At 40.7% G+C, this 27,606-nt stretch overlaps 1 protein-coding gene across 7 annotated transcripts; it reads right to left on the bottom strand.

The window, feature by feature from the left end:
* kansl1a (KAT8 regulatory NSL complex subunit 1a) lies at window positions 1-27,113 on the bottom strand. Of its 7 annotated transcripts, XM_058621402.1 has the most exons (16): window positions 26,978-27,113; window positions 26,359-26,438; window positions 19,403-20,855; window positions 9,033-9,174; window positions 8,737-8,820; window positions 7,732-7,841; window positions 7,071-7,212; window positions 6,088-6,253; window positions 5,486-5,641; window positions 4,768-4,986; window positions 4,341-4,495; window positions 3,914-4,038; window positions 3,722-3,779; window positions 2,744-2,856; window positions 2,396-2,648; window positions 1-1,715 (listed from the first exon to the last, which is right to left on the bottom strand). In XM_058621402.1, the coding sequence occupies exons 3-16, from the start codon at window positions 20,785-20,787 to the stop codon at window positions 1,506-1,508; spliced, it is 3,318 nt and encodes a 1,105-aa protein (XP_058477385.1). In that variant the 5' UTR covers window positions 20,788-20,855; window positions 26,359-26,438; window positions 26,978-27,113; the 3' UTR covers window positions 1-1,505. The 7 variants fall into 7 exon arrangements, with proteins under 7 accessions (XP_058477385.1, XP_058477384.1, XP_058477387.1 ...); XM_058621401.1 differs by lacking the exons at window positions 26,359-26,438; window positions 26,978-27,113 and adding an exon at window positions 25,985-26,093; XM_058621404.1 differs by lacking the exons at window positions 26,359-26,438; window positions 26,978-27,113 and adding an exon at window positions 24,640-24,796.
* Window positions 27,114-27,606: the final 493 nt, after the last annotated feature.

Below are 27,606 nucleotides of genomic sequence, written 5' to 3'. Positions count from 1 at the left end.
CCAAGTTAAACATAAATGTTTTAATGGTACTATTTACAAAAAAGAAGAAACAATTCTGCTTTTTGATTAGGTTAACTGCTGCAACAATCCAACAGGTACATCGACATCTCGCTTAACTACAAAAGAAAACAAAAGTGATTGAATGGCTGTGGCATAAAGAGAGGTGTAAAAATGAAACAACCATAGATTTTTTTTGCATAGCAATTGGGGTTGGGGAGGGGTAAGTGTGAGGTTGTATGGACATTGCAGAATGGTAAAAAAAGAATATGAAATCCTATCCTGCAACAGAGTAGTCTGGATCTGATTCATCTGATAGTTGAGCTATTTAACAGCAGAACATTTTCCCTTAATTTGAAGGACCTGAGCTTGGGGTGACTTAGAGCTAAGAGCTGCTACATTTGAAATGTTTGCAGGGTTCAAGCTGGACCAGAAACAATGGAGGGTGTGCTGCTTTATTTTATGTTTTTATTTTGCCACAATTTGACTTTTGTATTACAGCAATGACCGAGGAAAAGGAAGTGAATTCACAGACGGTACAAATAATCCCCTGCGATAAATTCCTTTTTTCCCCCCACAATACGTCTTAACTGTGTGCTCTTATGATAAGACTTAACATTAGCATGATTTCCAGCATGCAGCAGCGCTTTCTGTAGGGCAAGTGCTCAAAAAAACACCCCAGTCCTGTATGCCATCACCCTCTAATAAAATGAACAGTGAAGAAGAGCCAGAGGGGTGAGAAGGGAGCTGGACACTCTCCAAAGAGACGGTAAAGGAATGATTTTACTATTCAAACACAAATAATGTGTTATTATGCTGGAACAGGCAGAACAAATACAAATAAAACATGTCAGGAATGAAAAACAAACAAAGAAAACAAACCAACAAAACTAGACTTTGTAGTTGGAGAAGTGCTCTGGTGATTTCAGATGACCTCTAGAGGGAGAAGAAGGGGCCACATCTCAAATGTACCTGTTTATTTGGATGAGGGTGGGGAGGGAAGTGGGGTTGTTTTTTTTTTTTTTTCTTGTTTTGTTATTTGTCACTCCACTAAAAATGTACATGGGAATTACAAGCAAACTAGTCAATAGAAAACACCCTTTGGCCATATTTTGAGGAGTCCGCTACATAGTGCGCTACAAGTGTACACGCGACATATGAAACACCACTAAGCCCCCATGTACATTGTTTAGCCTACTACAGAAATCATTTTTTGTAACGTGTTGTTTTATACGTTTTTTTGTGTTTTATTTTTTTTTAACATTTATCCTTTTTTTCCTGTGACAAAAACAAGTGTAGGGAAAGGCTTCTATCTCCATAATATTCACTAAAAACTGTGAAAGTATTAGACTGATGTTTGAATATCAAACAACAGGAACCCATCATAATATTTTATTCTGCTTTGAGGTTCTGCTTGTTAATGCCAGAGAGGAGCTGTGGGTGAGTGGGCGGGCAAATTTGTGGGGTGGGGCAGGATTGGAGCCAGGTGACGTCAGCCTGTCAGTCCTTCATCGGTGGGTGGAGGGCTTTTGTTTGGAGCCGCTCTCATTGGAGCCGTCATCACAAGGCTGATCCATGTCGTCCGAATCTAAACGTACATAGGCTGTGGCTCGACAACCTGAGATGCTGCGGATTCTAGGCCTGACGTGTTCGGGCTCAGGCTCCAGGACAGGATCCTCTGGCAAGGGGAAGCTGCGACGCTCCCACGGTGGTACCGTCTGAAAACAGCACAAAATCTTTATTTACTGACAAACTCAGCTTTCAATATAAAGTATTTTACAATGAGCTGTAACGCTGACATCTATCAAGAGAAATGCAACCATCATTTACTTTAAAGGAAAATGCACAATGGTGATGCTCATTTTCTTTGTGACAGACGAGAATTAACTAAACATTCCTAATCTGAACGCATCACATTGCACTGAGGAGAATTACAACAAGTGTTTTTCACCCTTTGAGAATCCAAAAATAAACCGCACAGATCAAGTTGTTCTACTTGACATTTACAGGTGAAGGGGATTTAAAATGTCTTGCATGGTTATAAAATAAACTAACAACTTGATAAGGACTTGTGGAGATTTTTATTCAAATGTCCTGAATGATGCACAGAATTATCTTTGTCTTTGTTTCCCCTGTCCAGCTGCCAAGTGCCACTGAGAGAATAAAAGTCAAATATACATAACAAATCCCCACACTTGTCTACGATTCTGGCAGTTCGGAAGTGAGATGATGCAGTCTGCTCATTTTACACATAAAAAAGCCAGTAAAGGTCATAGAGGTTAATCATTCAATCCACTGTAAAAGTCCTCATACAGAGGTGTTTCTTATTGTCTGACTGTAGTTTCCCCTTTTCCACCAAAAAGGTATCAAGCGTCACGATTGGAAACACGGCACATACCCGCTCCTCAAAGGTGAAGTCTGGCGTTGAACATCGCGTGTCCTCGCTGGACAGCAGCCGATGGGAGTCCTTCGAGCAGGGTGTGTGGGGGTTGGAGGTGGTGTCCGGGCTGGCTGGGCTCATGGGTGACGGCACGTAACTGTAGTCGTGGAGCATGGGGCAGTGGCCGGGGTCTGGGGACGCAGGCTGAGGGGTGGGAGGGTTGGTCCCGCACAGCAACGGCGTTGTGCGCCCATCGACAGACTTGTATGACCTGAGGAGTGAGGTAATCGATGAGAGGTAATTATTTTAGATTGCACATGTACAGACTACCGTCAAACACGAGCGTGTGACTGCTGTGGTAGTGACCTGCTGCCCCTCCTCTTCGCAGGAGCGAAGGCCATCCATGTCCAGCGACTGCGCTCCTGATCTTCATAGGGCTGATGGAGCTGAATGAATGCTGCGTCTGACAGGTCCTCCACCTACAGACACGCAAGAATACCATCAGGACTGTTCCACCACTTTGGTTGTTTACCGAGCATAGATACTACATTTTCTCCGGTTTGTTCAGCAAGGATTGTGCAGGGACTGAAAAGTTAAGTCAGTCAGTCATCATCAGATTTTAAAAACATATTTGTTTACAGAGGGCCTAAAATCTTCTGGTAAACATGTCCTGACCTGCTGATCGCTTGTCTTATTAACCATCAAGAATGAGCATCAAGAAAATGACGCAGCCTGGATTTATATTGATTTTATGGCTGTAGTATAGTCAAAAAATGTTCAGTGAGTGAACGCTTCTGCCCTTTCTGCGCCATTTTCCAAGATAACTTTCCCTTTCGATATCTGGCAGTTATTCAACCGTTCATAAATACGCTGACGTCACAAACGTGTGACACGCTGGTGAATCTTGTCTGCGATTGGACAGTCGCTCCGCGGAGGTACGTGGGCGCAAAGCTCTACCAACAACCTACTTTAGAGTATCCAGCATATAGTTGAATTTTCTAGGTGTCACCGACAGTCTAGGAGTTACGGTATTGAGAAGTACGCATGCCAAATCCTGTATTTAATCATTCATAAAAAAAAATGTATATTTATATATAAATATATATATTTATTTATCAGACTGCACCATCACAAAAAAATGTCATTAAAAATTACACCACCAGGTGTCACTGTTCATTCATTTCAGTGTATTCTAAATTAAATTAAAAATAGTGGGCTGCTCCTGCGTTTTATATTTATTCTGCAAAGGATCAAACACTTAAGAGAGAATACACAGAATAAAAGAGTAGTAAGGTAAAGTTTAATGAACTCCAAAGCCACACTTTAGTGACAGTAAACACTCACCTCCCGTTCGTTCTCCTCTTCAGTTATAGGCTGAGAGAAGATGTCTACGACTCGCCAACTACATTAAAAAAAAAAGTAAACATGAATACAGGAAGTAGGTTGTATACAATTGTGTCAGACCAATAGATCACTGCACAAACACTCTGCTAGTCAAATCCTTTTTATATGAAATGAGAATGGGAATGTGCTTACCTGGGTGTGAGAATCTCCTTGTACTGTAGCTTCTCGACTCTGGTGGTGGCCGCCACAGACATGGGGATCACTATGTTGTTGATGTCAAAGGAGCTTTCGCCTCTCCTCCTCTTGATGGGCTGCAGCTGGGAGAAAAGGACCAAGACTTTACTCCCATGGTTTCAACAATATATCAACCTTTGAGTTATTAAACAATAGGGCAGCCCCCACATGCTGGCCATTTGAGTCTTTAGTCATGGACCCATCAGACACTTATATTCTTTTCACCAAACGTAAAATTTTGCAGTCTGGACTGAAATGACGGTATACTCCTTGGCCTCTTTCCTTAAATGACAATTTGAATATTCAACATCTCAGGGAATTTCCCTGTGTTCTATAACAACACAGGCCAGTGAAAAAAGAAAGATGCAGTCCAGTGTCTCCTTACAGGTGTACTGGGTACGCTCTGGCTGCTGGAGTTCAGCGGCATGTTGTTCTCTGAAGACGTGGACAGCTGGCGTGTCAGGGGGCTGTGAAGGGACGAGTGCATGTTGGTCAGGGTCGGGCAGGTGCTGGCTGACTCCATGAAAAGTTTCGGTGAGGCTGCGAGAGAGGAGACAGGTGGATTTAGAGGACTGTTCATTTTCCTTGAGCCTTGGCAAATTCATCAGTTTTTATAGCAGCATATCTATACTGAGTCTTAAGTGATGTGAGCCGTCAAAATGGCAGAAGAGCTATGAAATAAACACAACTCAGACCCATTTTTCATTCCAGGGAGCCTTCGATATCACATTAAAAAGACCAAATGGATGTCTTTCTGCAGCAGATTTACAACTCCGTGTTTGACCAGGGCAACCTTTATTTAAGACACTCACTGTCAGTTCTATCCAGCGAGGGCTCTCTCAATCTCTTGCGGCTATAGTTCTTGTCATAGGGCCCTAAGGAGGTGGACAGAGCCTGCAGATGCTCAGTCTTGCACATGGCCTGGCCCTCAAGCCGGGGTGCGTTCAGCACAGCACTGCTGCTGCCCACACTGCTGTCCACTGTCCTCGGCTTCTCAGCACGGTTCTTATAATGCCCCAGTCCTGCAACACCAGGAACCAGTCACGATTTAACATTAGATGACAAGTGGAGAATTGGCAGAGGTTTTCAATTGAATTATTATACAGGTTTATAGATAAAAACAATGTCAGAGTACCCACACATTCACATCAAAAACATTGGTTCTGAAAATTGTGTTTCACCACTAAAATACATAGAACAGCAAAATCTTGTAGGAATAAAGGTCAACATTAGTAAAGTTGAACATGTGGTTGCAACAGGACAGTACCATGGCACTGCAAAATTACTTGGAAACATTGTGTAATGAAATAAAATCATCCCAAAAATAAAATTACCATGAATAGAAGCAGATGACAAAAACATTTAATGGAGTAGAGATTTCACAATAACACATTTGTGTGATCATTAATTATTTCTAAGTTCAAAAGGGGAAAGCTGATGCCTCCGTGGTGAAAACTTTAGTTCAAATAATTTCAGACATTTTCTGTAGATGCATGGATTGATCTTTGGCTCAGTCACACATGTACTTACTGACTGCCATAAGTGAGTTTGCAAACTTGTGCTTCTCTTTGGATGAGGAAAGCTTGTGTTTGAGGGAGAGCTTCTTCAGTGGTTTGCTCCTCTCCAGAGACTTGGTCTGCCACTGGCTCTTCATCACCTGCTGCAGACGCAGACCTATACAAACGTCTGAGGCAGAAAGAAACAAAGTAAGGACACCTGAAGACACCACGGTAATGAAGATTATTCACTGTGCAGCAAATTGTGCAGTGCTTAGCTGAGTATTTCATATTTGCCGTCTGTAGTTGAACATTACTGAATCACAATGGTGTGCACAATCTATACAACAAAGACAAAAGCAAACACTATGTATGCTCATGTCAAACCAAAACTATCATCAACTTTGCCTCAAATGTCTTGAGAGTTTAATCATTCAAAGAAACAAAACAGTGCCGTCAACAAGAAGCCCAGCACTAAATTACAAAACAATTGAGTAAACGGCCAAAAATGTCTTCTAAGACTTCCCGAGGAGAATTCTCTACATGACCACTCCCTGTCTGTCTTCCCCTTTGGATGTGAAGTAGGAAATGGCTGAGTAAACTGAGCGGCCTTAAAGTGAAGAGCCCAACACTGACCGTCAGGGAAGGAGAGGATGGGGTGGATGCCAAGATCCAGTCTTGACAGGCGTTCCAGGGTGGGTAGTTCATACTGAGGGTCTTCTTTGGGGGTGGGCCGGCCACCACACATCACACAGCTGGGGTTTACCCTGCAGTTGCACTGGGTAGAACTGCTTCTCTGGGCCTATGGATACACAGAAAAGATTGCAAACCATGGAAAATGTAATAAATATTCAGTTTTGGCAAGTCACCATAGAAAACATTTCCATTTTTAAAAGCCTAAACAATAAATGCCAGTGTATCATAACTCATCCAGTGTTAATTATGTGTTACAGAATGGTAGCTTAAATTAAAAACAAGAAACAAATACATAGCTTCTGATTTGTGCTGAAACCAGTGGAGCAGTGACAGCAGATCAGAGTGAAGAAAATGGATTTACTTGTACTAATAAGTGCTGTTCTTGTAGTGACAACAAAATCTCATTGCAGTATGAAAATTGTTGCAATTCACATAAAATTGTAAATACAGCCCATTAAGCACTAAACACTAAGACATAAGTGTTTAAAAGCCTTAAATACATCTTCAAACATGAACAACTGGCTTATGTTTCTATTTTTCTCAACTACAACTTGTGAGTTGTCACATGGGTGATTAGTCTTCTTTATTTGACTCTAGGGAAGATGCCCTACTTTCATAAACAAGTCAGCCGTCTCTTGTTTATTTAGTTATTAGGCTTCAAACCAATGGAACTACACAGTCAGTGCAGCCTGCTAGCACACAATGTTGTCCAGTAATACACTTCATTGCTCTTAAAGGTGCATTAAATGATGTACAGAGAGTTTTTTGCACCCATTTCACAATGATACAATTTGAAACATTCACGCACACACACACACACACACACACACACACACACACACACACACACACACACACACACACACACACACACACACACACACACACACACACACACACACACACACACACACGACTCGTACCTTGCCATTGAGGTTGGGCACAGTGTTCGGCTGAATGAGCCGCCGTCTTCGGCAGCTGACAAGTGGTCGTGTCCGTGCAGCCACACATGTGCCGTCACTCGCCGATGGCTGCTGGTGCTTGGTGTCTGCATTCTCTGCCATCCTGTCAGTAGAAAGACCAACAGAGCAAATAAGGTTACAGATCATAATGTGCCTGAAATACTACTTATTAGGTTAATTAAAAAGGTTGACAAATATCGGCAGTGAAAAATGTCCATTAAGCCAGATTTATTCAAAACATGTTTGAACATAACAAACACAGGTTGTATGAGTTAAACTCATTGACAGCTCGCTAATATATAAGACCAACGTTCAGTCACATCATTCCAATCCTAAAGCCAATGGTTACAGTATTTGACAAACAAGAACAACAAAGCTGGTGGTGCCCTGAGACATTTTGCACAGTACTGCATACAAAACAGTTAAAAACAAGTGCTCAGTAGAGCGACTGAAACTAATGATGTAATTTACATAATTACATTTTGATCCCAAAACATCTTTAGAAATTCAGTTCTGAAGAGCAACTAAATCTCTACATCTGAGTAGGTGAAAGTAGTTAATATGTTATATTTGTGCTTGATAAATGACGTCCTGAAATCAAGGTAATCGTTATGGACTGTACCTGCTGAGGACACCGTTAACTGGCTGACCGTTTTGACCTTTCCAAGGGCCGCCCTCTGTGTTGGTGATGTGGGCGGTACCTGTGTGCTCGAGCCGTTCTGAACCAACATCCTGCATCGACAGATAAGAAAAAGCCAGTTAGACTACACCTCGTCTTCACTGGTGAAGGAACACGAGCTGACCACCAGCACTTGGTGAGCACAGGATATTTAAGAAAATTACACAACAGGCGAACTGATCACATCCTGCTCAATTTGTGCAAATGCCTTCCAAAGCTTAGAAACAGACTTTGCACTGTGCACTCATCACAGTGTGCAACTTGGAACTCCTATTTGATAAGTATTTACACCAATGAGCACAATTTCAGGTTATCAGTCAAATGTAAGACATCAAGACATCACCCTTTTTGCGCCGTTTGAAATATGCATCAGGGGTGACACAGGCTCATATTGTTTAAGAATAAACAATTTAAGAATATGAATGTGAAAACCCACTATGACTAATCCACATGGGATAGTCTTAACATAATCCATCTGATAAGAGGTCACACCTGCAGCTGTATTGGTTAAACAGATATTTAGATAACCGACACAACCAATTCAGGTCAACAAGTTCATCGTATGATAAATTCTAATTATAAAGTGAAAAGAACAATCCACAGAATCAATCTACCTAAAACTCAGATCACTACAGAGCTGAATAAAGGTCACTTTATATTTTAATCTATTTTCAGTATGTAAACACACTTAATATAATTGAATGGGCTGAGACAAAATTCACACAGCATGTGAGGTTTATTTTTCAATAGTAATGTAAGAAAAATGTCTTTATAATATCTTCTCAACTGGTACATGGGACAAAATGTGGAACAGATATTGCATAACTGTTATTGAATTACCACATTTGTTTTGCCCATTAATACTGCTCATATTTTAAGCCTGAACAGACAGGATAGGTGCAGCAGTACAAGTAAACATACCCCTCTGTGGACTTTAACTATGCTCACCTGACTACTGGCAGGCTCTGTTTTCACTTCTGTCCCAACTGCAGGCACAGCACTGGGGGCAACACCTCCCAACTCTACCAAGCCCTAAGGATTCAAGACCCAAACGATAGATTCAGACCCCTGAGTTAAATAATGAGTGGAAAAACCACAGCGGCTCCATTATGACGACCTCATGAATACAAAAGTGTGGTTACAGGAGCCACCACATCAAAGAAACCGCAAAATTAAATTCCCGTATTAACAGACATACACACAGCTCCACACCTGGATTTAACTACCAAAAAGTAACGACTGACCTTGCTGGCACGGATCTGTCTGTATATGTCGGTCTGCTGTCGGATGCGATACTCCAAGTCTGAGATGTGAGCCTGGAGCCAGTTCCAGTGGCTGATGATTGCAGCTCTCTCCACAGTGTAACGGCTCTCTGCTCGCTTCCATCTATGGGTCAGAGAGGGTGTGAATATGAGTTAAATATGAGTAAAATGCCTGATGACACCTTTTAGCAATTAAAAATTGAATTAAATGTAAAGAATCTGGAAATGTTCTCTAAATCATTTGCTAACCAATTTTGGTAGCAGTTATCAAGTCTCGCAAGTATGAATTTATCATGCTCTTAATGTCTATGGGTTGTGTTCTGGGCTGATAGGTAGCATTTAAAAACAATTAATCATGTCTCTTTGGACACAGAACCTGGTGTTGGCTATTCTGTAAAAAAACAGGGAGGATATTCAGTCACAGTCCAAAGAAAAACAATATGTATTTACTGAAATAAAATTGCAGTTAAATTGTGTTAGATATAGTCTCATATGGTTAATATCTGGTCTGTCACGAACCTGAAATATAATACATTTAAACACCTTCAAAGATAACATTGGAAAATCCCAAACTTATTACCAGAGTATATTATTACTGAGACTTTGAGCATTTCCTCTGTCAGACTGCAGAGGTCAGTGAATCAGCATTATACAAAGCTCCCAGCAATGGTAACTGCAGGCACTCCATAAAAGCTTCTAATCAACAAACAGTGAGATCAGGCATGATGGATCATGAGTGAAGGCCTCATATTAAAGGGGGGTTTCCATCCCACTGCTCTACTCCGAGTAAAAGAATGGGTACCAACTGAGAGCAGAGTACTCCATTTTACCAGTATGACACACAGAATGGGCATTTCAAAGGCAGACATGAGAGGAAAATGTCTGCTCTTGTACTGTGCAGCAGCAACCACAGAGGGCGCCATTTTGTCAAAATATGGGCTGCAGTGACCATGGGTGAACAATGAAAATAGTGACTCTGATGGCAGACAAAGATAGACCTTGCACTTTAAGTCTTTTCTCCTCCCTACACTAGTCTGTTTTCAATTTTCAGACCTCTGCCAGGATGTAGGAAATCAACAAAGGCCAGTGCAGAGAGAGGGAGTTGAGAGGGAAAAGGAAGGAAGAAGAGAGCACAAGAGGGAAAACAAGGACTAGGAGGCTCTGGCAGCCTGGAGAGAGGAACAGACGGGCTTTAAAAGCAATCTACAGGCCACAGGGTGCTGGAGGGGGTGGGGCTGGGTTGGGAAACAGTGCAGCAGACAGAGAGATAACCAATAATCCAACCAGGAATCCTGTCTTATTGTGGAGCTGAGAGAAAGGAGTTATTGTTGCTTTGATGCATACATCAGCCACCAATCAGTGCAATGAGTAATGTCATGATTCTTTCCTTTACCCAGACTACAACATTTAGTCTTTTATGCAATACAGTACCAAGGACACTGCTGCACATATAGCTGCAGAGTTTCTAACCAATGACAAAATTAATTTTGTCATTGGACAAATTTAATCCTCAGAATAACAACCTGGTCTTACACACTGTGGTGAATGTTCACTAATACTGCAACACTCCTGAACACGCCCATGGCTGGTGCATTAGATCAATGCACTGGCAATTCATTTGCATCACTAGGTCCCTGTGGAGACTCATCTCAAAACAACACTGGTGGCTTAAAGTGTGTCCTACCATCAACTGCACAAAATACTCTGAGGCTGTGTGCCATGATTCACCAAGCAGTGGGTGGACAACTGATCTACCAAAGAAAGGCTGGGCCAGGTGGAATGTCCCTGAGGACAAGGTGGAAAATGATCCCAAGGAGATTCATATGCTCTACGACAAGGAGGCCTGGGTATACGTAGCGGAGGTTGTCAAAACACTGAAGCAGGACCAAACATCTTTGCACTGGCCTTCTTACAAAGAGTCTCTCCATAAAGGTTGAAGAGGGCACAGAGACCTGATAATGAATCGGTGGGAAATCTAGGTTAAAGTGGAATATTTAGTAGCTCAATGGCTCCTCCAGTGGATACTTGGGTTACATCTTTGATGTATTAAAATTAACTCAGCTATCATATGGTCCATTTAACAGACAGGAGGAAGGAAGGCAACCACTAGCAATAGATCATAATGGCAAGAATGTAGGAAGACTTAAAACAGGATGTTTAGAAAAATAAAAATACTAGGCCATTGCAAGTCCAATGACCTTAATCGTGAGAGTAAAAGCAAGAGGATGGGGAGGAGGGGTCATTGAGTAGCATCAAGAAATTCCCCCTCCCAACACTAGGATCTCCATTCCCCCTCTATCCAGGACATATTTTCCTCCCCCCTTCTCCCACACACAAAGCACCAGTGGCAATCACTACAGTCACTGTTTCCCAACTGTCAGCACATTCTCAATTGTGGTGCTTCTCTGGATGCAGCACATAGCATGTTGTATAGCACCCCTATACTAATCCAGTCAACAAACCCGCACCTTATATCTGCCGCCTTCTGGAAATGAACGAGTTGAATGTGATGTTCTTTCAAAAAGAGAGGTCCAAGATAGTTATGAAAATTGTGATGACTAATCAGTCAATACTTTATGTTCTCCTTATGTAACTCCCCTTCTCCTTTTGTGTGCTAAGTAACACCAGAGGGATGTGTACTTTCCACATGGACACAAAACTGTTTGACATAACCACTGCAATTATGCTCCGCTGGGCTGTATACTAGGGCTGAACGATATGGACAAAATTTCATATCTCGATATTCATGCCAGATATCTCGATATCGATAGGATACGATATGACTACGGGTTCGGTGAAAACCAAGCATTTTTCAGAAAAATAAAAACATCATGATACAAAAGACTGTGGAAACTTTCCAGATGGAAAGTGTAGTTTTATTGATGAGAACTCACTGTGAGACTGTGTACACGGGTACCATGTCTTTTGCAATGTGGTATGTTATAGCGTCTGTAACGCCTTTGTCTGGTAGACGTCGACTCATACGGTGTAACGCTACGGAACGCATCAGTAAACACACTTTGCTTGGGCTTCTTTTGGGATGACTGAGAAGTCCCCGGTGTTTCTCTCATTGTAATACACTCTTCGTGCAGCACGCGATGGTGTTGTTTCAGGTGGTGAAACATGTTTGTTGTGCTACCTTGCTTCGTCGCAATTTTCGCTAAGCACGACCTGCACAACACCTCGCTCTGGTTGACATCATCCTTTTTAAATCCAAAATACGATGATTTATGTTTTGGCACAAAATCGCCACCGGCCGCATTATCTTCCGCGCTCATGTCACTTTCTTTCCCGCTGTGTATGTCGTGTGTGTGTGCGCGCGTCTCAGTCTCCGTCTACCGCCCGCCCTCCTATGTTTGTCATTGGTTAGCTTCAGCTGTCGATCCACAGCAAGCATGAAATAAGGTTTGTGGTTGGCTGGCCGTAGTGGTGCATTCAAGTGCAATCGTAAAAATGAAGTTTACTGTGACCGCCAGAGCTGTACATGCAGGGCGAGCGCGGGGGAAAATCTATATTGTTTATATCGTTGCTTTTTCGATATTAATATCTTGAATGTTCATATCTCGATAGCGATACGATAACGATATATCGTTCAGCCCTACTGTATACTGGTTCATACCAAAACTGGAATTTATTTTTTCTATGATATGAATTTTATTAGAATTTGAACGTGGCACAGTAAAACACGGTTTGAAGACCCTTTTCACTGATGCACCGCACGTGAAGGGCTCATCTAAAGTGACTGGTAGTAACTACAGCACTTTACTCAACCAACTTGGCAGAAAACACGTATTAGAGTACCACATAATGTATGCAGTTACGACGAGCAGTCACACACACACACACACACACACACACACACTCAACTGCACCTCTCTTGCTGGCACATTCATTCATGATCATGCATAAAAAAAATAACATTGTATAATGTGAAACTGATGAAATTGTGAAAAATACTGTGATGTACTGGACCTTCCAATATGTAGTTCTGCTCAAGAAATTGTGCTATAAGCATTTATTGTAGAATATATATATATATATATATATATATATATATATATATATATATATATATATGGCTACAACTTACTATTAATCTGTCAAGTAGCTTCTCAATTAATCGAGAAAGTATCGACAGGAAATGCTAGGAAAAACCAAAGTTGTTTAGTTTTCATGATTTCTTTGTTATATGGAGCCAAAAAAAGAGAAAATATTCACATTTAAAAAGCTGAAAAATTGGGGGGAAAAGGACATTGAAAGTGATTGATTATAAACAAACTTTTCACATTGGTTGCACTGGGGCGCCTAATCATTTAGGTGCACCAGCAAAAACATTTTTATGGTTATGCCCCCAGCGCCACAATTTTGAAGGTTGCCCTTTTGTCATTTCCCATATAAATTCATACTCAACAAGAATAATGTGAAGGTAAATGTCACAAACATAGTGTTTGTACACACACATTAAGTGACGACATGGCTTGCATGCTGGTTGCATCAAGGCGCACGCACACACACACACACACACACACACACTAATGCTGCGGTCACACATAACGCAGTGTGAATTTTCAAGCAGCAAAGTTTACATACAAGGGGGGCGGGGCTTTACTTGTTAGATAATAACCAGGTGAGGGACATAATGTTGATACGGTGTCTGTGTTTAACAGTCAGAGAGGGGGTGCTAGCAAGCTAATTACATCCACTGAACTTGCAAACCGAGACGTTCGTAGAACATGAACATCGTCATTCACACGACTGTTTGATATAGGCTGTGTATGGAGAAAAGGAGCAGACTGTGTGTGTGTGTGAGAGAGAGAGAGAGAGAGAGAGAGAGAGAGAGAGAGAGAGAGAGAGAGAGAGAGAGAGAGAGAGAGAGAGAGAGAGAGAGAGAGAGAGAGAGAGAGAGAGAGAGAGAGGGAGATGAATGAATGGAAAGATCCTTAGCTTTTTAAAATCGTATTTGGGGGAAAAAAGACAGAATTGTGATGGTCAGTGCTGATTCTGTTGCCACACATTGATCAATGTATGTGAAACTCTGGAAATTGCATATGCATCATCAAATTGGTCTGATATACATACACACAAGGTACAATTTTCCAAGTACTGAAGTACTAATCACGAGTGTCTGGTGTCTTCACGTACACATTATAAATTACCTCACAATCCACTACAGCGAAGATGACTCTGTAATGTCATGTGCCAGCTGAAATGTTTTGTAATCAACATGTTAATCAAAATATACCAGTTCTACATCAATCAAATAACAGCCTTCATTCACAGGAGGTTTAAACATAATATTCACAATTCTAATTTTAAGAACAAGAAGATGAACAGCTTGATTTTTAAATGCATCTACAATAAAGGATAAGCTCAGACCACAGAAATATCAAATACATAAGGTTACAATACATTTAAGATGCCTACAAATATCAATTCAAATGCAGGCACTGATTTCCTTTTATGTGTCTATTTACCTTAATTAAACCAAGCTCCTCATTTCTGGAAAGTTGAATGTTAAGTGCTGCTACTGACTGAGAAGCTGGCACACCACCTCATAAACCTTACTACACCAATGGTTCAAAATGGCAAGCACACAACTACACTATCTCATCAATTAACAAAAAACAAAAGATTATACAAGGCCATTAGAGCAAAGCTGTTATCAAGGCTTAATGTATATTATCTTAATGCAAAAATATTGAGATATTTTAGTTGTCTATTCTAAATTCAGGCTATCTTTAGTTTCAGGATGCACTGTGTCACTCTATACTATTGCAGACATGGATATCGCATTAGAATATTAGAACACCAGATGCTAAACTTCAACTGTGCGAAAGCATACTTGATAAGGACACCTGTTTTACTTACACAACATTTTATACTTTGTCCCATGTCACTGTATACCCTTTGAAACAGGGGTGGTGGTGGTGGTGACCAGAGGTAAAACAACAAGACCTGCTTCAAAAAGGGTCAGTCAGTCACCATTCACTTTCAGTAACAGGAACAAGGACAATTCAAGCAGTAGCTTTCTTTTTTTGTCTTAAGTCACGGCTTTTCACACTATCCCAACACAGAAATGTAGTGAAAGCTAGGCTTTATTCTAATATGCCAGCACGGTTGGCTGGAGTTTCACATGACAGCTGGTTAAACACATCTTTAACAGAAAAACTGCTAGGGAGCCGGGATTGTGAACAAGACAGACCGACAGGGTGTGGGGCAGGAAAAACGAGTGAGGGCAAATTCAGTCAGGGAACTGCAGCAGTCATTACATAAAAGAGGGGGGTTATGTAATGCCTGTGGGTTCGTGTAGAGGAACTTGGACAGAGCTAAACACATCCAGATGTGTTAAACAGGACAGAAACCTATACAGAGGCTCACATGTACACACAAATACATACACACACACAGCAATGAAATGGAAAAAAAGCTAAGCTACTCAAACTGCAGAGTAATGCTGAGCCATAAGCATGAAAGGCATGCTGTAGTCTCAGCCAACCTAGTTACCCTGATTCACAAGCAGCAAGCAGACAGACACATTCACTGTCCTATTGCATAGAGATCATACAAGCAATATGTACTCATGTGCTAGGAATAGTTGTCATTCTTCAGACAAGATGTCTTTAATACTGGATACATTCAGAGGCTTGTCAAGACAACATTTCACTGTTTTGTCAATGACCCATTATGTAAGAACCAAGGGTTCCTGGTGAGTATTATTGTTGCCTCAGAAACAAAAAACTGTGCCCACTCTTTTCTCAACAGAACAACCTGTGCTCCATGTAGCATGCCCAAACAATATATATAGCTATAATGCATCTTCAGTTAAGTTATTTTGCAGCTACTACAAAAAATAAGAATCTGAAGCTGGTGGTACCCTCACCTAGATAACGGCCATTGTGGAGACTTTCACAATTATAGACAGGCACACAGGCTATAGCAGAAAGGTGCTGCAGCAGATGTTGGCTGGCCACCAATCCCCTAAGATACGGGAAACCACGTCTACAGTATAGACAGAGATGACAGGATTAGCTGTAACCAATGTACTGCATCCAAACAAGAAGCCCAAATAGGGCATTTTCCATGCGGCTGTCAACTGAGTTGACGTTAAATAATTGAGGTGCTGCTGCCTGAAGAAGACATTACATTGTCTGTAGTATTGACTGTGACTGGTGTAGTGTAGTAAGCTTTTAATGGGTGACCATGCAAAATATCAGTTGCGAATATGTGATATTATTTTCTGTGTCTCACACACACACACACACGTATATCTTAGTGAGGACACATCAGTGACCTAAAGCCAATTCTAATCCAAACCCTAAAACCAGGTCTTAACCCTGAAAAAGTTGTGGGGCCCCAGACAAAATGTCAAGGTCAAAATGTCATAGCAAAAGTCATCACAAAAGGTAGGTTTTTATGTTGTTTGGACCTCACAAATATATAAATACACGAACATACACACTACTTTATGTAAGTCTAAACATGCTTTCAGGTTTCAAATGCAAAATGTGCATCAGGTGTTTGCTTGTGCCACAGATAGACAGAGTTTAATGTCCAAAGAAGTGTTCACAAATAGAGTATTATTACACTTGTGAGTTAGCATTGGCAAAAAATTATAAATGGATGCTTCTGAGACAGCAAATTAAAAATCTCTGAAATGCAGCGTATTCAGAAACATCAGTGCAAATTAATTTGCCTGTCTAAATCTGTTTTGTTAGGCTCAAATTACATCATTTTGCTGTGTAGTGTAGCAAGAAATAAAGACCGGCCTTACTCTTCTTATAAAACATGATTGAACCAGCTGTTAAGTGGTCTCAGGTCTGGGCTATTTTTATGAGTGGAAAATGACATTTAACGTGTCTGCAGAGAAAAACACATCTCCATATTTGCTACACCGAGATTGTGAAAACCGATAAATCACTAATTCCTGCGCGTAGACAACTAGAGGCATTAATAATGAATTCATATCTAACTGACACTTCTGTGTGGTATAATAAATGAACAGTTAGATAAGGTATAAACACGTCTTGGAGGCAAAGCAGGATCCTGAGTCGCAGTTATCATCACATACACTGAATTTAACCATACATATGTACTGTAGCACCTGATCTGGCAGAATTCTCTTTTTACGGTTTAGTTCATGAATAGACATAAGCAGCAAGTTTTCAAATGAAATATCAGAATGTTTTACACATTATGCCCATTTATTTCTGGTGACCTCTTTTCCCAAGCTGTCAAATTGTTCTGTGCAATTACCAAGGTTGCAAGAAGCTGTACATCCTTGTGTTCAGGGTAAAACAGGAAGAGGATGCTGCTCTGTTTGAAGAATATGAGAAAAAGGATTTTATACTAGAAACTTCACTTCGGTGTCTGAATGAGTTTGGCATATGCTTTATGCAATGTATTAACTTAGCTTTCCTACCCCAACTGTAATTTGAACATGATGCTTTAGCACAGATGCTCTCTCCCAGATGTGACTACATTGGGCAGCGCTGCATGAACAAGGATATGATTGGTCGAGCTGGCCTGTGCAACCAGTCAAAACGATTTAAAATCAGAACATTTCCAAAATGATATACAATGTACATAATGCTTATGTGTGTATAATATATAATCTGGTATTGTACACATTCTCCTCATTTTGCCTAATCTGGTATTCATATCTGAGATGTCAACATTTGGTATTCATGTAAAGAATATTTAAATAAAAATATTAAAAGCATTTTTTGTAGATAAATTATTAATTGAACACCAGATTGTTAGAATTTTTGTCAGATTTGTTTTTCAATAGGACACAGTAAAAAGCCTGCTGAGAATTGCTTATCACAGCTGCTCATTGCTTAGCAACACACGCGCGCGCACACACAAGTTACGGTCTAATTTTGTGTGGTGTGTTTTTTTAAACAGGTAGTCATCTTTTGTATAAATTGCCCTAACAGAGCAAATTACGTAATTTAGTTTATTTACATTAACCACACACTTGATATGATACTGTTTCTACATTTCTTTGCCATTCAGAACCTAGGTTTTACTTCATTTTGCAACATAACCATTTCTATTTACTGTATTCAGTTCTATATGTTACAATTATATTACAGCCAGTCAACCTGTCAGCTGAATACAAAAACCTAATTTCAGGTTTTGAAAGATGTGAATTGAAATAGCCTTTTTAGATCTGAAGTAAAACAGCAATTAACAAATTAAAATACATTTTTGGCAGCAAATTAACTTTACAGAAACTACACGACGGCCTATCAATATCCCTAAATGCTTCAAAACTCTTAGCCTCATTGATATAACATACTGTACATTCTCCATCAAAATATACAATAATATATATAAATATTCAGTTATCATACAACCCTAATACCACATTTAACCTTATTTTGGAATGTTTAAATTATGCAAGCAATATACACATGCTTCCAGTTAAGTTATGAAGATATTTAGGTCAAAGGTCTAAAGTCAACACAGTAAACGACAATAAACAAAATAAATAAATCAGTGTTCTCATCTTCTTTGTTAATAATCTACCCAATCCTACACAGGTCAGTAATTCCATTAACACTGCTGGCCCAGCTGCTGTATTTTTTTGCCTACTGCCTACTTTCGAAAACTAATGACACAGAAATGTGTACTCTGACGTGAACTTCCCAAGGAATAGGTTTGCAAGCTCCTGCTGTGGTAAACCTGACATCACAACGGGCAGCATGTAAAAACAAAAACCCACATCTTCTGCAAACCACCATCAACAACAACTCTATGTTTCTTCTTGGTTTCAGTTTAAATCAAAACATTCACTGGCTCTGTGGGTGCTCACTTGTTCACTCCGCAGATAAACAGAACGTTCAGTTTCAGCCTCAGCTCTCTCTCAGGAGGAAGCACTGTGTGACGAGAGAGCTTTTTACTTTCAGTCCATTCGAGCAGGAGTGTTCGCCACAGGATGATACCGCCCACACAACTGTACATGCTCTATAAGCAAATGGTAAATCTACCCCTCCCTGGAGTTTGACCCAACCACTACTGAGGCAGACCAGGCAGTTAAAATTGTCATTAGCACCTGCTAGGCCAGAGTAGCATATTGCAGGTTCTAGAAATACAGGGACTTTCACAGCATTGAAGAGCACTGAACACCATGGAAAGATGACAGTAATACAAGATATTCAAGTACTTGGTATGTGTAATAGACCAATGCACACAAATATAAACTGACCATACTGTAGAGACTTGCTTTATAATGACCAAATGCTTCTTATATGATGAAATATCCAGTACTACAAAATGAGACATACATATACATACACATACACAGAAACACTCCAATAAGCTTAATGTGACAGTACAATTTTACTTACATTTTGACATGACGCTGTTCAATGTCCACTCTTGCCAGCTCCTCCTCCTCCAGGTCAGAGTCCCCTCCAGAGCTGCTTTCTGTTACATCTGAGTCAAAGGCAACTTCTGCTGAATGAAGGTTGGCTGTTCCACTTAGATACAGCCTCTCCAATTCCAAGGGCATGGAGCCACTTTTCAGGAAGCGACTGAGACCATCTCTGCTGTTTGAAGAAGAGTGGCGTCCAGTTCTCCATGTAGCTGTGGGAGTTATTGACTCGGATTTGCGGTTACCAGCCAGTAGCCGGCTGAGAGCTGAATCCAAGAAGCCACCTAACTGCTGCTGAATGTGACGCTCCACCTGCTTGGCCTGTACCACCTGCAGACGTTTGCGCAAGCGCCTTAGCCGACTTTCAATCTCAGCTTGGCGGCTGCTGTTGAGAAGTGTGCGCTCCCTAACGTGAGCATCAAGGCTGTCCGAGGAAGAACTACAGGGTAGAGGTGTCTGTGGTGCAGGTGTGCAAGATAGGGGTCCCTGCAGGCTACTACCTGGTTTCTCCCTATCAGAGCCCTGAGGCTGACTGACTGACATGTTTGAATCAGCCTCCTCTAAATTCACTTGTTCATTGGAGTTGGGGTTGTCATGGGGAAAGGGGGAAAGTGCAGCAGACTGAAGCACTGATGGTTCAACATTTTTTCCATCTGTACCTTGAGAAAGCCCAGAGGAATGCTTCTGTTTAAGGGTTCCTTTCACCGAGATATGGCCTGATAAGGTAGCTGAGTCTAAGGACAGGTTCTGTGACTGAGGGTCTGTGGTGGCTGAGGGTTTGTCACCATTCACTGCCACTACACAGCCAGAGCCTGACATAGTGGCCAGCTTTTTGGCCAGGCCATTGACAGGTGTCATGGGCTGGCCACCACCGTTGGTGCTGCCACTCATTAGGCTTTTGAGCTGGCTGTCAGAGAGTTCAATTGCCTGCCTCTTCCTCAACAGGAAGTCTCCTCCGCCGTTGAGTAGGGAAGTGGGCAGTATCCTGTGACTTTTCAACACAGACTGTTTGATGAGGACTCCTTGCAGCTTGATTGACTCCTTAGTTGAAGGTGTCACATCAGAGCATAGGTAAGAAGCCACCAGTGGCTGGAGTTTGCCCAGGGCTGGGGCCTGGGCAATGGAGTCTGTTGGCTGCTGTTGCTGTTGTTCCTGGTTGCCGCCACAAAAATCAAGAGGGCACTCTTCTGAAACGGCCTTACACTTAGCGGGGCCGCTGCTGTGGATGAGGATGTTGCTGGTGTTGCCGTTGTTCTCAGCACTGGCCGGTGACAGACTTGAGGATGGGGCAGCCAATTTGAAGCGGATGTGGTGAGCTTCGGCTGGGGCGTCGGTGAGAGCGGGCGCCATCGCAGCCATGCAGTGCAGAGAGACGGGCACCACGGCCTGCTCCACACCACCCGCTTACTGCCCCACCTGAGGACAGCCTGGAAAGAACAAATGAGACAGTAGATAAGAAAAGAAGTTAAACACAAGTCTAATAAAGTCAAGCACACATTAACATTTTTTACACAATCAAATTCTGATACTTTATGTCCCGGGAGGATGTTGGGTGGGGTTATTTTTCCATTACCAAGTATCATTCACATCCAACATATCAATAGTGCCTAAACATATTTAATAGCTATTCACAACTGGAACCTGCAACACCACCAAGTCAAACTTGTTTTGGTGTTAAGAACAGTCAAATGTTCAAAACATATTTTTTCTGTAAAACACACACACACACACACACATATATATATATATATATATATATACACACATATATATATTACATATTTCATGATACTATTTTTCTTAATTTAAATTAAGTGGATAGGAAGTTGCACCTATATGTAACAAAACAAACAAAAACACTCATGTACTTGCAGTACAGGTTCTGTAAGTCTGTGCAGCGAATGGAAAATTACTAAACACCACCCAAACAAATGACCTCTTTTCAAACATTTGGCACTAAATTTAAGAATTGAAGATGCACTGATACCAATGTTAAATAACAAATCAAACATACTGCCTCAAAAAAACAAGTGAATGTCCAAAACTGATCTGTTTAAATGCCCGATCACATTAAGGGATGCCCCATTGACATTTTGCTGACCTGCTGGCTGTGAGTGTAGCTAGAATGATCCTATAAAAGTAATTGGGAAAAACACTTCAGGTGAATTACAAACATCTAAGACAGCACAAATATATCCTTATGACCATTTTAGTTGGAAAATTCCACCAAAGACACATTAAGATTAAAAGAAGATATATAAATTGAAAATAATGTGAAAATAATGATATCCATTGACCTTGAGGATGCTAACAACATGGAATATTAGTAACTTAAAATGTCTCTACAAAATCTTATGCTAATAATGAATAACCCCTACTACACCTTTATGTTTGTGTGTATTGAGTGAAAAAAGCATTATTTGCACACTTCTTTAAAATAAAAAGCAAGCTTTTGGTATTTATTTTTGATGTGGAAAGAAAGGAGAGAAGATAATGCAAATTGCCCAAACCCCACTGCCCTACATATGCCCTGGTAAATCAGTGTGCAGAAGGGTTCTACAAAGGCTGTGTAAGTAGGTGGATTTAGGCTTCAGCATTAGTCCAAAGCACATGATGTCATCCTGACTACATTCATGTGTTTATTTAAGCTGAACATATTTAATAGCCACCATTTCCAAAATAGTAATGACAGGAACATCATCAGTATAAGAATACATAGAATCCACTAAGTGGTTTACATGAGGTACTGTTAAGCTATATTTCAGGCCGATTGCCAGATCATCCAACTTAAAACATATCCTCCCTTTAAACAACACAGAAGATAAAAGGGAGCTGCATCTCCGCGTATCGTCTGCAGAGTCAGATGAATGGGGGCTCAGTATTTCACCGCAGTTTCTAGTCAGCGCGCACTACGCCATGTTGGTATTTCCGAAGCAGATTATGCAATGCGATTCGTCTACCTAAAACGCCCATTTTCGCTCAAAACACGCCGAACATGATCATTTTAGATAAGAGCAAAATAAGTAACCAAGTCTGGAGAATATATAACTCATATTTCACACGCGTACTGGTACTAGTTAATCTGTAAACTGCTCGATGGATATGCGACAAAAATATCCACATCTAGCATTATCCAACCGTAACATAATCGCCAAAATGTCTTCCTGATGTTTACAAAAACAAGTGTTAATATAGAACTGCCTGCGCTGTAGTGGACGTGTACAATTGTAATTACGTTATATCACAATATCTCAATGGCACGAGAAGACAGCCAAACAGCAGCGATGTGTTTGTGTCACTGAGCGTTGTCGGAAAATAACAGCGAACGACCGCGGCATTAACCCACGAAAACCAACAGATAGAGATCTCATAAAACCGTGTCACTCTGTACACTGCGTGCACATTAATGCGCTTCACGCTAATGTTAGCTGCTGATGCAAGAAACACAACCTGCTCACAAGATAGCGTGCGGTTCCCATAAGACAACTGCAGTGAATCGCTACATACCCTCCTCACATTAGGTCTCATTTTTATCATTTCCGCTTCGGAATCGTCGCTCAATTATTTCTTTATATAGATTCTCTATACAAGACGCCGTTGGGTTTTACGCAAACCTCGTTAGGCAAGTAAACATGTTAGTCACTGGCTACGTAACACAGATCGCCTCATAGTTTCAAGTCAATAACGCCCATGGTATTATATATTACGCGTTAAAACCCACGGAAAAATATGAACGCACCGACATGCAAGTGAAACCCACTATATTTAACAACGTAGTTTGATATTTAACAACTATAACAGGAAACACCCCCTCATTTTGGATCACAACTTATTTCAAACAGCACTATAAGACCGATCGCACAACACAGACATGGTGTGCATTGCAATTAGACTACGGAAATAAACAGGGGGAGTCTGTTGTTGTAAATCTACGGTGCCAATCATTTGCTATACTTCAGTTCACAACGGGTGGCTAGTGAAACAGTGTGTATCGTGAATGCAGATTGTCTAAAGCGGAGAAGTTGGGAGTAGACCTTGCCAGTCCAGCTAGCTCGCTAACAAAGAAAAAGGAGGAACCTACCACGTGACGAGGTTGCACTATCCGAGGGAATTTCGGCAACAATCCCCTGCAGTTTATGGTGGAAAAAACAAACGTGCTAACACAAAAAACACGGAGCAGTTCGATCACTCTGCCATTAATAAATCAAAAATGCTGCCAGTTTGCCAAAAGAGGCCCGCTTCACAGAGCCTCTCGGGTTCGTTCCGGATTCAAGCAATGGGCGAATCAACGATCTACACCTTTCTCGGCAGCTAACTCGCCTCGCCGCCACAGCGAATGTAAGTCAAGGCCGTAAAACGGTCCTTTCTACCCCCGTTACTACAAATGTAGGCGATTGTACGATAGTAGTTTACCAAAAAATCCAGATTCCCAGTGCGCAAAATGTAGTCCAGATGGCAGTTTGACGCGGGGCTTTTTCTCTCGTTTTAGGGAGAGACGCTTAGAAAATGGCGGCTAGCTCCGCTCCCTCGGATTTGAGTCTGACAAACATAGAAGTGCAGTGTGTGTGTGTGTGTGTGTTGCTCGCTGGTAGGCGGGAGACATTTCTCATACTCACCACCAGAGTAAAGGGCAGATAAGAAACGGCAAAAAGCTCAAAAGAAGATACCACAGGAGGGCATTGTCTTCCAAAACACAGTACAATGTCAATCTTGCACTTGTTAGACACGGGGTATTGTAAATGTGTTGCTGGTTTACTGTTTATATTACAGCTGCAATTTGAAGGCCTCGGCAAATTGAGACTTTTAAGACTCTTTTAATACTACAAAGGGAGCAATTCAATACCAGTTTCACAACTACAGCGTCCAAACTAAAGATAACAATGGCAAACAATTGTGGTGTCAATGTAATTTTACGTTGTATTCAATAATTGTTTTAATCAAAAATGTTACTAGAAAAATATACCACAAACAAAAGTAATATTTGGTCACTACATATTTGGGTTTATGTAATTTGATTAATAACAAATTTAAAGGAAATTTACATGACTCAAGTAACTTGTAGAGGGACTTGTTGGAAAAAAAATACTCCCCATATTTTTCTGGAATGTAACTATGACAGACAATATCTGCTAATAACTCATTTAAATATTTTTTAAAAATATAAATATTATAAATAAATATAAAATATTAGCAACTGTTTCTGCTTCTTACCTGCATGCAGAACATTCCAGTTAATTACTTAACTAACAAGGTTATTTTATACTTGGAAAGAATTGACATGAATTTGATGCCAGTACTACAACTACTATTACTAATAAAAATAATAACAATAATAATAAGCTCTCTACTAGTTCAAGGATCATACAGTGTTTGTATGTCTGTCTGTATGCCTGTCGTCCCATCTTCTGTTGCTTGACAGGCGACAAAGTAATTAAAGGCAAGATTCCTTTGGTGACTTTGAACAGTACAAAAAGTATGATTTGGTGCGATGCATGGGATGCCGAGTCCATGTGATGCTGAGAAGCTCCAGATGTGGGTACTGCATTAGAATAATAATAATCTGCTTCAGAGATAATTATGGGCCTTATTATCCCAACTAATTTTCTCTTTTTATGAATAATGTGACCACAAGAACATAGTAAACGGTCTTCACCGTGTTGTTAAATTAATATCCATACACAGTTTAGTTAACAGGTGAAACCCAAATGACTCAATTTATTTTCTGTTTATCTAAGACATTCCTAGAGATGAGTTCACCCCTTTTAGAAAGCTGCTTGTCTCATGTCACTTTCCACAGGAAGTACAACATCCATGCTACAGTGACCATGTGAAGTTGCAGTCAATGGCCACTTGAGGGAGCTATTCTCTGCATGGCTGTTAACGTGTATCCATAACTTCAGTATTATACAACATGTGCTGTTTAGGGACATCAATACAACACCAAACTACTAAAAAGGAACACACGCCTGCCAAATATACACTCATCACCCCAAATATGAGAGGAATATAAAACAAAGATGCTTGTATAATCTAATTAAATATTTTATATGTTGTTGCTGAGTCAGAGGGTAGAAATGATTAGTTAATTTAAGACTGTGGCTTGATGGTTGTATTGTGGTGGATAGAGAAAAACATATAAAATTAATGTAAGACTACCTTTGACTTTTAAGTAATGCAAATAAATGCATACCACTTATTTCCTACAAGCCTTGCATAGTCACTGTGTATTATCAGACTACTCTAAAAATTAGACCAAATTTTACATCTCCATAAAAGTCTTGGGAGACAAGTGCAAATATCGGGAACTCATAGCTTCCATCTCTGACAGTTATCCAATATAGGGCATCGCCTTGTCTGCTCAACAGGAAATTCACAAAAACATCCAATCATCCACTTTGTTATTCTGCTCCAGGGCACAGTGGCAACTGGCTATACAAGCTTTCCTGCTCCTAGCGACATCCTTGGGCTTCTCCTTAAAGGATTCAGAAGAATTCCCACAATTGCATTGGCAGATAACACTATATTGCATATGTGATCTATCCAAGATGTAAAATACCTCAACAGGGACGTGTCCAGTGGTCATGCACCCGATATGGCTCCATTCCAAGCTAAAGAGCTGCTGTCATCCCCGGCCACAGGTGGAACTCACCTCGCCCAAACAATAACTACATAATAGGAATTGTTAGTTTGGAATAACCTTTACTCCTTTGTTGAATAGCTAATTCCAAGCAATAGAGCTTGTTCTGTTCTTTTAAAGACTAACCGAAAAGGCAAGTCCTGTGGGCTATTTGTACTCATCACCACCACCATCATCATCTTCACCGTCATGTTTCTAGCAACGAGTCAAGGCTGATTAATAGGATTACCTAAGGTGCATCCAGAAACCCACACACTTAAAACTGGATACTCATTATTAACTTTTAGGAATACCTTTAACTCCATTGTTAAATTAATCCATTCAATACTCCAATGGTCCATAATTCCAGTTACCACGCGTGGAAACAAGCCACCTAAAAACAAAGAGAGTCAAAAATAGTTACAATTATTTTTTGAAGATTTGTTTCACATTTCAGCACAGAACTACGCTCTGCAATAGTGAGCCTGAGCGGTTTTCGTGCAGCTGGCATGCTAACCATAGCTGGCTAATGTTACTTTTCACTGAACATTTAAAATGAAAAAGTTTTAAATGTTGAAAAGTGTCAACACAGGGCGTGGCAATTCAAATGTACGTAAGGAAACTAGTTTATTTGATGGCTGTACTGTGGAGAGTGCAGTGCGAGTGATTTTAGCGGATGAATTAAGAGTACTTTCTCTAAACGCTAGTTGAGGGAGTTAGCGTTTGCGAAGCTAATGGGCTAGGCTATGGCTAGTTAGCTTCTTTTGCTCCCTGCGCTCTCAATGGCTCCCGTCTCCTGCACGTTTCGCAGGAAAGTGTATTAAAAATCCAACCAACTAGTTGGACTGCCAAAGCTTAAATTGAACTGTTATTTTTCTCATGACAAGTGGAGCATTGACTAAATTTGAGACAATAACAAGATAAAAATCTTACCTGCTTGTCCTGTTACTAACCGTTTACGACTTGATAACAACCCTCCCTCGCCTTGCTATTGGTTGGTGCTCCCATTTCAGGCTTCCCATTGGCTGAGGCGCCTGTCAATATTGGCGAATGCCCGTACAGCGGAAATGTGGACGAAAGTTCAAAGCATGAAACTTCATAATCAAAATGCATTGTTTACCTTTGCTAAAGAATTATTACGCCTCACAACCGTCCCGACCATTCATAAATGACTGCTTGTGCCGTGCCACTATAACTCTGTTATTTGCACTACTCGTATGCTAGCTGCGTACCGCCCAGCCTGATGTATTTTCACCCAAACTAACTACAATAATCCAATATGATTTATGCTTTGGCCGTGGGACTTAACTCAGTGATGAGCCGCAGATTTCTACAAAACAATGCACATCACAAGTTGATGCTGTCGCTGGGTAAAGACACATTTAATCCATGTATTTATTTGATCTAAATTCTTTGTTTCTAATGCTAAACAGGTTATAGTGGTGGAAGAATGTCTGGATGTCTCTTGTTTGTCCTCCTCTAGAATAAAGAGTGTGGACAGAATATCATATAATTATAGTTGAAGCTGGAGCTGGGGAGGCAGAAGGTAAGAAGAGTAAGTG

This window comes from Solea solea, chromosome 21, assembly GCF_958295425.1.
Source record: "Solea solea chromosome 21, fSolSol10.1, whole genome shotgun sequence".
NCBI lineage: Eukaryota > Metazoa > Chordata > Actinopteri > Pleuronectiformes > Soleidae > Solea > Solea solea.
The sequence above is the reverse complement of the archived record's forward strand: the minus strand, read 5'-3'. Positions and strand labels throughout refer to the sequence as shown.

Excerpts from the sequence above, each read along its gene's own strand:
- kansl1a (XM_058621402.1), bottom strand. The coding sequence starts at position 20,787 with ATGGCTGCGATGGCGCCCGCTCTCACCGACGCCCCAGCCGAAGCTCAC. Across the intron at positions 4,987-5,485 it reads AAACTCACTTATGGCAGTCA|GTGTTGCAGGACTGGGGCAT; the intron begins GTAAGTACATGT and ends GACTGGTTCCTG. Across the intron at positions 4,039-4,340 it reads AGAGCGTACCCAGTACACCT|CTGCAGCCCATCAAGAGGAG; the intron begins GTAAGGAGACAC and ends CTTTTCTCCCAG.